This window comes from Drosophila nasuta, chromosome X (assembly GCF_023558535.2).
Source record: "Drosophila nasuta strain 15112-1781.00 chromosome X, ASM2355853v1, whole genome shotgun sequence".
Lineage (NCBI taxonomy): Eukaryota > Metazoa > Arthropoda > Insecta > Diptera > Drosophilidae > Drosophila > Drosophila nasuta.
In genome coordinates, this window is record NC_083459.1 from 31,278,201 (window position 1) to 31,290,252 (window position 12,052).

General features: G+C 33.8%; 1 protein-coding gene across 1 annotated transcript; it reads right to left on the reverse strand.

Moving 5' to 3' along the window:
- Positions 1 to 7,715: 7,715 nt before the first annotated feature.
- LOC132796023 (salivary glue protein Sgs-3) lies at positions 7,716 to 9,291 on the reverse strand. The gene is made up of 2 exons (XM_060807034.1): positions 8,120 to 9,291; positions 7,716 to 7,992 (listed from the first exon to the last, which is right to left on the reverse strand). Exons 1-2 carry the CDS (start codon positions 9,122 to 9,124, stop codon positions 7,882 to 7,884), a joined length of 1,116 nt encoding a protein of 371 aa, XP_060663017.1. The 5' UTR covers positions 9,125 to 9,291; the 3' UTR covers positions 7,716 to 7,881.
- Between the last annotated feature and the right edge of the window lie 2,761 nt (positions 9,292 to 12,052).

The window sequence follows — 12,052 nt, forward strand, 5'->3', positions numbered from 1 at the left end:
GAATGTAGTACCATATCAATATAGCAAATTTAGTATATTTTGCAATTTGTGGTATATTTTAGTATATCAACAAACCAAACATATTTTTAGTATTTTTGTGGTATATTTGGTATATTTTAAAATGATTATTTATGTCGAATGTAGTACTATATCAATACTATATTCGGTATATTTGTAGTATTTTTGCGGTATACTTTTGGTATATTTTAAAATAAGTACCGCACTGTTTCGCTTTCATTAAAAATGAGTAGCTAGTATCTCACAGTCTAGCATACTCAACTGTAGCTTTCTTACTTGTTTGTTTTTTCGGGGCGTGACTAATGAGGCGACAGTCTGCTGGTACCATATACATACAAGTATATTGCGCTATGGTCACATACTATACGTGTGTGTAACCATCTCCCTTCGAATTTGTCGTTGTTATTGCCTGTGGCTAAGTGCCTAGGCGGGATACCTGTCCGTCGTAGGCTAAAGTATGTGTTCTGTGGGTCCTATGTCAATTTGTTGTGTTCAAGTGCTGCTCGCATCATTCGCTCATTTCATGTTGTGCTCCTCTTGTTTTCTTTTTTTAATAGCATAATTTCAGGTGGGGGGAAACGGACAGACGGACAGACAGACAGACAAACGGACAGGCGGACGAAAGCTTATGAATTTACCGGTCTCCGACGGCAACTACAACTCACGTTTTATTGTAGCCGACTTTTGGGCGCTTATTAAATTTTTATGCCAACACAAACAACATGGAACACAAAAAGAAATTACAAGAAATGGACACTGGATTGAATTTCATTGCCGTCGACACACACACACACTTGCACACATTAAATATACAAATTTGGTAATTGTGCGCTTCATGTATATTTAATTTTCTTTTTTTGGCTGCCTTTCGTTTTTTGTATTTTTTGTGCTGGCTGAGCTCAACAGCTGCAAACACAGCAAATTCAAGCTTGCCCTTTTTGCTGCCATTGGTCGCTGTCAACGTCGTGCCCCGAAAACAAAACAAAAATTTTTGCTGCTTACTGTTTGCCACTTGCCACTTGCCACACAGAGCACTGGCCACTTTGTTTCTGATTTATGTTGAATATAATTTCGTTTTACATCGGTCTCTATTTGGTTTGCTTTTCAAGCGGATTTCTGCATAATCGCAACTAGTTGCCAGTGAGCATATTTTTTTTGTGCATTTGATTGTGAGGATACCCGATACGCATTCTCAGTAATAGCAACAAATAAGTGTGGTATTATTATTTAAGCATACCAAATTAATACACCAAGAAACTACTAAAGTGCATATTTGATTTAGTGATATACTCTTTACTACATTTGAAATATACCATTAAATGCATCACATACCAAATTGTCAATTAAATATACTACATTTTTTATACTAATGACAAAATTCAATATGTTGATATACTATTGAGTACAAAATATACCGAATTTTCAATGAAATATCATTATAATATATATTATTAAATGTCAACTGAATACACCAAATTAATATACCAAAAAATGGAATATTTGATATATTGATATACTACTATATACAAAATATACCTTTAAACACTAATCATACGAAATTGTTAATTGTCAATTAAATATACTACATTTTGTATACTAATGACAAAATTCAGTATATTAATATACCATTGAGTACAAAATATACCGAATTTTCAATGAAATATCGTTATAATATATATTATTAAATGTCAACTGAATACACCAAATTAATATACGAAAAAATGGAATATTAGATATATTTATATACTACTATATACAAAATATACCATTGAACACTAATCATACGAAATTGTTAATTAAATATACTATATTAGGCATTATTTGATATATTAATATACTACTACAATCAAAGCATATCAATGAATAAAAATTATACCAAAAACTACAATGCACTTAATTTTATATCTGATATATTGTTGCCAAAAGAAATACAACTCTCTCTCTCTCTCTCTCTCTCTCTCTCTCTCTCTCTCTCTCTCTCATCTCACTCTTAGATCTCTGTGGCAATAATTGGTATATTGCTATACTACCAATTGAGTTTAAAACATAACGATTTTTCAATAGAATATACTATATTCTTTATAATAAATGGATATTTGGCATATTGATATACTACTACATTCAAATACTACTAAATTAATATCCCAAAAAATACTAAAATACTATTGTTACAAACAAAATATAGCTCTATCTCAACTTCTATGAACCTCTCTTACTCTGATATATTTGCGTCCATAAGGACATGTCTATATCACCTCAGCTGTTGCCGCTAATAAAAAATATCTGTACTCCATGGGGAATAAAAAGCTAAGCACTAAAAAGTGCGATGAAGTCGCCGAAATTAAGTTCTGTAAGTGTGTGAAGAAAGCGATAAAAGATAGTAGATATGAAAATGCAATGAAAGCAGCATTGAAAATTGATCACTGTTACGACCAACAACAATGTTGCAGCAACATTGCAAAGAACGTAATTTGAACAGACGATAATCCCTTGAAAAATGATGCCAAAAATGTGCAACGTTTGAATGAAAACGTTGCAAAGTGTAAACTGCATTTCCATTCATTTATTTATTTTTTTTTTCGTCTTCAAACGATTTCCACTTTGTGCTAAATACATAAATAATTTGCTCTGTTTAGTCTAGTTGTATATAGAAGTATTGTACTCGTATATGTAAATTTTTAGCTGCCTGTTGCACTCAGCAAAGAAAATCTCTCGTTTTTCGTTGCACTTTTTCTTGAGCAATGACTTTGCAATTTACGAGTACTTGAGTGCAGAACTTTTGTTGCAGCTGCTTTGGAGCTGAGAATTGATTAGTTGGGCGGGAAAGTAAATCTGTATTTATTATGAGACCAGTTGGCTGCATCCAATTGATGGCAGCTTTAAGCCCAGGTCGTAAATAGGATTACAAAATCATGAGCCGATAGTACGAACATACATAAACATACATACAAACATATATAAAGTAGGTATATTTACCCATGTCAATGACAGGCGCCAGCAAAATTTATGCAATGCCCCAAAGTGTGGCAGACAGAAAGAGAGTGAGAGAGAGAACCCGAACCGGAGCAGGTGTCGTAAATTGTGGCGCATTAATCGATTCATTTGATTTCCGCCATCGGCAGCAGGCAAAAGAAAAAGAGAGTGGGAGAGAGAGAGAGAGAGCGAGAGTCAAGTGCAAAATACTTTTCGGCCAAATTCAAGTAATCAAGAGCAATAAAAATAATAAACACACGTTTTACGTGCCGGCAAGTGGCATTTGCCACAGTCTCTGCTTGGTTGCCTCACATCTTTTGGTTAATTGTAAACATCAACAACAACAACGACGGCAACGTTGCGTATACGCAATGCGTGTAAGCCAATTTTAGGGCCATAAATATCAATTCAAAGCGAACGGAATCAAATCAAATTTGCGCTGAATCAAGCTGCGATGAGCTGAGCTGAGCTGAGCTGAGAAACGTTTACAATGCGACCACGCCTACAAATTTTTGCTGGGATTTTGCGAATATCGCGACGGCTTTGATTTATGCCCTCTGAAATTTAAATAAAATATTTGCCCAGCTAAGCAAATTTATTAAAAAATATAAGACGTAAGCAGCGTTGAGTAGTTGCAGTAGTCGACTACTAAATACCCTATATATATATATATAAATACGTAATTGAATATTTATTTTATTCAGATTGTTTTATTTTTTTCGCATTGAACTCGAATTTTATTTTGCAAATTTATCTCAAGTAGTTTTTTCAAATTTGTTTATTTAATATACTTCTTAATGACATTGTTCATGTTATTTTCTTTTTAAGTTTATAATGGATATAAAATCGATGTACTTATTTCATATTAATATTTAGATACTGACATTCACTTAGTTTTCAGTTTTTTAAAAACTGAATATTTATTTTATTTTTTTTTTTATTTTTGCATAACAATCACATTTTATTCTATAAAATTATTGTAAGTAACGTTTTCTTAATTTGTTTATTGATTATATTTCTTATCGTGACATTATTTGATAGTTTCTTTTATACTTACACTTTGTATTTCATTTGATTTTACAAACTTATTGCAAGTGATTTTTCTTAATTTGTTTATTTTTACTTCTTCCATATGCCACAGCCATACTTAAGCTGCCTTAACTCATCTTTAGGGTATGCAAAAAGCTACAAGAAAAAAAAAATGGAATGAAATATGTTGATTTATGTGACTTGAAAGCTTGTCGATAACCGGCTTAAGATGAAGCTTCTGTCGCTGCTCTTGGCGCCGACAACAATGGTCGATGGCAGAGAACAATTGGCTTTTGGACACATTGATAACTGTTATCGGGTGTGGCCAAGACAAGCAGCTGTCTTTTAAATTTCAACACAACACAATTCAAGATTTTAGCCAATTTTTCGCTTTTCGTTCGTTTTTCTCGCGCTCGCTTTCTGGTCACCTGTGTGTTTACCTTTGCGTCGTGTGGAGAGGTGTGAGAAAAACTGAAAAGAGTTGCCTTGACTTTCGGTTCTTCATTTACATTTTCAGACTACAGCGAGAGCATATAAGTTTTTAAAAGAAATAAAGAAAAAATCTTTAATATTTTACAAAAATTGTAAATAAGATTATCATACAAATAGAGATTTCTTTGAATTTTAAAAGTAAACAACTCTCTGAAGCGTATAAGTTATTTAAACCAAAATAAACAAGTTAGAAAGTTACAGCCGAGTGTGCTCGACTGTGAGATACTCGCTACCCATTTTTAATAAACACAAACTATTGCGGTATTATTTTCAAAATATACCGAAAATACTAAAAATATACCAAATGGTATATCGATATAGTACCGCATTCAAAATATTCGCTACCCATTTTTAATAAAGGCAAACTATTGCGGTATTATTTTCAAAATATACCGAAAATACTAAAAATATACCAAATGGTATATCGATATAGTACCGCATTCAAAATATACCATAGACGGCACAATATACCAGATTGTCAGCCAAAGTAACTAAGACCCCTAGTAAGTAGGCGTTTTTCCCATACAAAAGTATTTCTTTAATAACTTCGACAATTTTTATCTGATCGCAACCAAATTCTCAGGAATCATAACTACTATAGTTATTATTATATATACAACAAATTTGCACCTCTAGCTTTAAAATTACGCTTGTTATTCAATTTTTTTGATTTGCGGGGGCGGAAGTGGGCGTGGCAAAAATTTGAAACAAACTTGATCTGCGTGCAAACTTAACAAATGCTGTCGAAAAAAAATTATAGCTCTATCTCTTATAGTCTCTGAGATCCAGTGTTTCATACGGACGGACGGACGGACATGGCTAGATCGTCTCGGCTGTTGACGCTGATCAAGAATATATATACTTTATAAGGTCGGAGATGCCTCCTTCTACCTGTTACATACATTTTCTGCTGGCACAAAGTTATAATACCCTTCTACCCCATGGGGAAATTAAACATTAATATTTTACAATTATAATTGAAATATAGATTTACTTTAGCTCAAAAGTAAACAACTCTTTGATGAAGGGTATTTGAAGTGTCATTAGAGCCTAGACACACCTGCGGATGCCCTCAGTTTGTTCTTGTGATTTTCGTTAAAACTTTTAATGAGCAAAATTATTGGCAACAATTGAGGAAAAGCGTAAAGTGCCTCAAGGGTGGTGAACGAATCAAATCAAAGTAAAATGAAATGAAATTCAATTCAATTATAAATTGTTTTAGACGAATTCGAAAGAGTTAAAAATACCCGAAAAGAAAAACAAAAAAAATAAATGCTGAGATCTGAGTTGAGGGCTATGAAAGAAATTATGGTGTGAATGAAATGAACTCAATCAACTTTTCCCCAGTTGTTTTCATTGTACAACATTTGGCGAATTGCGAAAATCTAATTAAATCCTAGACAGACTCGTTGCTAATAAAGTGACAATGGAGAAGGGTAAATAGAAATTAAAAAGTAAGGCAGTAAATTCGAAACAAATGAAATTCAAAATTGACAATTCTACATTTGTTTATTTTAATACAATGGACCTTTTTGCTTTAAAAGGTACAAATTCTAAATGGGCTAAGCAAGTGACAAGGGAGAACGCATGTCCTTGCATAACATAAACAAAATTAATAGCAAAAGCACAGATTACAATTAAAGAGTAAAAGTCAAGGACCATTTGTATAGTCTTAATGTTTGAGGCCACTTGAGGACGCCGCGTTAATGACAAAAATAAATTATAATTTGTGTGTACCTGATATCAAGGAGAAACCCAAAAAAAAAAAACAGCGAATCAGGATGAAAGTTGAGGAGACAATTTTGAATTTAAATGTATTTTGTTTGTCATGCAAAGTGTTGCCGCTGGCATCAGGCGATGGCCTATTCTTAATTTCCGCAATGCCAATCTACTACATGGCAAAAGCGTAAACATTTCCCATACCCAGTTAGCTATGTTAGTCTACGGTCTATTGTCTCTCTGCTTCTCTGCTTCTTTGCGTTTTTTAAGCTTTTTAATGCCACTTTATTGTCGGTAGATAAGCGCGAACAATGGCCAACAACAAAGCGCCAAATGCCGCGAGAAAATAGAAAAATAGGAAAATAGAAAAACACCAAATTGAATATGAAAAACAAAGAGCTGAGGCACAACAACAAAATACAAAAAATGGGAAAAACAACTAGGATTTAAGCTAAAGCTGAAGTGTGACGAAACACAGATACTCTTACAAAAAAATTAAATAATTATATTTTCATATATATTTAAATATTTATATTATACATTTTTTCAATTTTGAGCTTATACAAATTAATCTTTAAAATCGTTTTTAAACACCATTATACACATTCATTTTTTGTGTAAAATATATGCTTATATTAAAAATAAAATTGGCATGTTCTGTTCTTTTTTAAATCTTTGTGTATTTATATTATGATATATGATACTTTCATGCTTTCCATAGTTTTCCGTTTAACCATTTTTATGCCTTTACTGAAAAAAATACAAATCTATACAATTTAGAACATTCGTCTTGAGAATTATGCTTTTGAAATAAGAATTCTTAAAACTAAGAATATTATTGTGAAAAATGCAAAAATCCAAAAATAAGACTAAAAGAAAAACATTGATTTAGATTATAAAATTCTGTAATCCATCGGAATTCTTATAAAGTTTTTATCTACATTTGAAAGTTTTCGTTCATAACTCAAATAGTAGAGCAAATATATTAGACAACTGAATAACTGAAATCATAAAACAACAACTAAATATAATACGATTTTTTGTCTTAAAACTTTTGACCTCTTAGTGATAAGATGTATTTTCTAACATTTATATTTTAATTTTCTTTTTATTTTCAGTTTCTTTGAACTCGTGCATACTCTATTAGTTGTTTTTTTTATATATATTTTCATACACTTAGTTTTAGTTGTTTTTTACAGACTTTACACATTTATTTTTACTTGTATACTTTAAGTCGTTGCATACTCTATAATCCGATTGTTACACATCAGCGAAATCACATTGAATGTCAAGCAATGCCAAACACCTGTTCATGTGTGTACGTGTGTGTGTGTGTGTATTTCGATCTCGATAAGTGAAGTGATCCAATTTAATGCTAAAAAAAAAGCTTGCTCGAGTTGTCGATTGAGCGAGCATATTAAACAACTCAACAATAAATTATGGAACATTAAAAATTATTGTAAACAAGTTTATTTATTTTTCTCATTTTTATTGATTGTTAAATGTCGAGGAATTTAGTTATGAGTTTGAAAATATTTATAGTTATTTAAGATTATTAGTAGTAGCTAAGAAATAAGTTAGTTGTTCTTTTGGGGTTAGCTCGTTGTCGAGTGTTGTTGTTGTTATCGTTGTCGTTGTTGTTGCTTCGTCTTAGCATGTTGTGAATGTGATGGAAAGAACACCCAAAGGCACGACGATGGTTGTTGCGGTGCCAGTGCATAGAGAAAGTCCAGTTGTAGGCGTGATTTTAATGGTTATACCCTGTAGAGAGAGAGAGAAGGAATAGGCGAGGTTGGGGTACAGAAAGAAAGAGAGAAAGAGTGAGAGAAAGTTGAGAGAGATAGTTGAGAGTTGCTTAGCCAATGAGCCTGCCATCCGTTATACTTACTGCTGTGGTCGAAGCTGCTGTTGTTGTTGTTGTGGTTGCCGCTGTTGTGGTTGTCGTGGCTGCCTCTGTGGTTGTTGTCGTTGTTGGTGCCTCTGTGGTTGTTGTCGTTGTCGTTGGCGCTGCTGTTGTTGTTGTCGTTGTCGTTGGTGCTGCTGTTGTCGTTGTTGTAGTTGCTGCCTCAGTGGTTGTTGTCGTTGTAGGAGCCGCTGTTGTTGTCGTTGTGGTTGTCGTTGTTGTGGGAGCGGCAGTTGTTGTGGTTGCCTCGGTAGTTGTGGTGGTTGCTGCTGTTGTCGTTGTCGTTGTAGGCGCCTCAGTTGTGGTGGTTGCTGCCGTTGTGGTGGTGGTTGCTGCTGTTGTTGTTGTGGCTGCCTCGGTGGTTGTGGTTGCTGCTGTTGTTGTTGTGGTTGCCTCGGTGGTTGTGGTTGCTGCTGCAGCTGTGGTGGTTGCTGCTGTTGTTGTGGTTGCTGCTGCAGTTGTTGTGGTTGCTGCTGTTGTCGTAGTTGTTGCCGGATCAGCAGTTGTCGATGTCGTATAGCTGGGATAGCCGCTGGTTGCCGCTGTTGCTGTTGTTGCCGTGGTTGCCGCCGTTGTGGCACCAGCCACAGTGGTTGCTGGCGCCGCTGTCGTCACATAGGCTGGCGCATACTTCTTGCCATAACCGGAATAAGCAATGGGTTGCATGTAAGGTCCCGGCGCCTCAGCAATTGCTCGCGCCCCATTTGGTCCCCCGGCAGCCGCATAAGCATACGACGCAGCGCCATTGGAAGCGGCACCAACATTATAGCTGACCGATCCCGATCCTGATCCCGAACCCGACCCCGAACCCGATCCGCCGCCATATGCTGTCGCCACATCGCTGTAGATGTACTCAGCCGCCGATCCCGATGGCGCTGTGCCATACTGACCGAGAGCGTACTGCGAGAAGTCGTCGTAACTGTCGCCATAGTAATCGGCAACGGCAACCAAAACCAGGCTCGTTAGCAACATGAAACTGAGAGTAGACATTGTTGTTGTTGGTCGTTGGATTTTTGCTTGTTGGTTGCTGGGTTGTTCGTTGATGGTTTGTTCGTTTGTTGGTTGTTGGTTTGTTGGTTTGTTGGTCTATTGGTTGTTGGTTGCTGGTTTATTGGTTGTGCTGCGCTGTGTTGTTGCAACTGACGACTGATGACTTGAGCCACTGCAGCAACGCCTTTTTAAGTGGAAAACATTGTACACACACAGCTGTCGAACATCATCATCAGCTGGATCATGCCGATGTCCATAATAGCATAAATCCACAAAAAAATTAAAGATGAGCACATTTGCGTTCTATCGTCGCCGCACGTGATTCATAGTCGGCTTAAGCCGGCTAAAACACTCACTCACAGTCTTTTTCGCTATCACAACCGCTGAGCACGTTACGTGCACTTGTTCAACTCTTTCTTATTATGCGCCAATTACGAAACACAAAAAAAAGTTAATACGACAACATGACAACAACAAAAAATGGAATTTTTATCGAACTGTGTTCGCACTTTTCCATTGAACATGAACATTTCATTCACTGAATCATTCATGCTACTATAGTATTATGCATACTTTATTAATTACTTAATCGAATGTCAATTTCGATGGCAATTTTTTTGTGGAATTATTCAATAATTCTTTAGCGCCTATTAATATACCTGGTAGTGTGTGTGTGCTCAGGTCTGCTTATAAATCTATATTTTGATCATATAAAAACTGTGAATTTATGCAGTTAATAATCGCTTTCAATCTGACAGGTAAATCAGTATATTCATATACCAAAAATAGCATTCAGTATATTTTATTTTGGTCATATAAAACAAACTCAGAATTTATCCAGTTATGTTTTGCTTTCAATCTGGTATCTTTTGTACTTTCTGGTATATTTTGGAAGTAATAGTACATTTCTATACTAAATGTAGATTTCAGTATAATTATTTGGTATATTTTAAGATATTTTTTAACGCCTATTAATACCTGGTAGTGTGTGTGCTCAGGTCTGCTTATAAATCTATATTTTGATCATATACTTGTAAAAACTCTGAGTTTATGCAGTTATTTTTTGATTTAGCATATTTATATACCAAATGTAGCATTCAGTATATTATTTTGGTATATTTTAAGGCAAACATGTATTGAAAATGACTGAATTGTAACTCAGTATAGTATATTGATATACTAAATATGGCTCTCAGTATATTTATTTGGTATATTTTACGATATTTCTTAACGCTTATTATTCCTGGTAGCGTGTATGTGTTCAGAATGTATGCAACAGGCAGATAGAGGCCACCTAATTCTATATTTTTGATTATAAAAAAACTCAGAATTTATGCAGTTATTAATTGCTTTCTATCTGGCGGGTAACTCAGTATATTTATATACCAAAAGTAGCATTCAGTATATTATTTTGGTCATATACAACAAACTCAGAATTTATCCAGTTATGAATTGCTTTCAATCTGGTATCTGTTTTTTTACTTGTCGTATACTTTCGAAGTAAATAGTATATTGCTACACTAAATACAAATTTCAGTATATTTATTTCGTATATTTTAAGATATTTTTAACGCCTATTAAACCTGGTAGCGTGTGTGATTAGAACGTCTGAAGTGGACTATTAATAATAGTTTTCAATCTGAAATATTTTGTACTTTATGAAATACTTTGTACACACTCGTATTTTAATATACCGAATATACCTTTCAGTACATTAATTTGCTACATATTAAGACTAATATGCTATTGGAAATGTCTGGCGGCTTACTCAGTATAAAATAATGATATACCACATATAACTTGGAATATTTTAAGACTAAAATGCTATTGAAAATAGCTCCCGGGTAGCTCGTAGTCGAGCAAACTCAACTATAGCTTTCTCACTAGCTTTTTTTGAATGGTATTTTTGTTCAATCAATGGTCAATTATAAATTGTGTTCATAAATTACGGTGCACATATATTTTATTTCAATTATTCGCTTAAATTAACCTAAGGCCAATTAAATTGTTGTAATGCTTGCGACCAGAATATTACACGCCACAAATCAGCTTAAATTTAATTCGCAATTATTTTCCATGCAAATCATTAGTTGTATTTTTTAAGTGCACAGGAATAAAGTGAATCAACAATTTGCGCTGCTTAATCCATCCAATTATTGCAACTTAAGCGAAAGGGGATAAAAGAAAGCTCTTCGATCAACAATTGCCCAGCAAGCGAATTAAAGTATTTGTTGCACAAGTTGCGGCTTATCAGAGACAAGCGGTTGATACTAATTGTGAGCAGAAAGACTTCTGAAACGTAGGTAAGACAGTGAGTTTTAAAGTAAATTCAGTGTCAAGAATTGCGGTACACAAATTTCAATATAAATATTAGCCAAAGAAGAAGAAAATGAAGAAATCAAATAATTATTTTCCCTGCTATTTAAAAAGTCTTCAGAAACTTGGACACACAATTGGTTATTTAAATTTTGTTAAAGTTTTTATTTTACATATATACAATATTTTTAACCATTAAATTTATAATAAATTAAAGTTTTTTTTCTAAATTCTAGAATTTTGGGTTTCATTTTACTGAAGAGTATTGCATTTTGTACTTTATGGTATATTTTGAACATAATGGTATATACTGGTGATATACCAAATATAGTTTTCAGTATATTAATTTGGTATATTTAAAGATTAATATGCTTTTGCAAATGGATGGCAGGTAACTCACAGTCGAGAACACTTTGATAATAATAGTAATAGTATATTGATATACCAAATAAAACTTTCTATATTAAAATTTGGTATATTTTAACACACTCTACTGAATATTTCTACATTGTTAAATTCCTAAATGCAGATGTTACCAAAATATAAAAATAATATTCAAATAAGTAAACTTTCCCTTGTTATTCTGTTAAGAATATGTTTCCCAATATATTT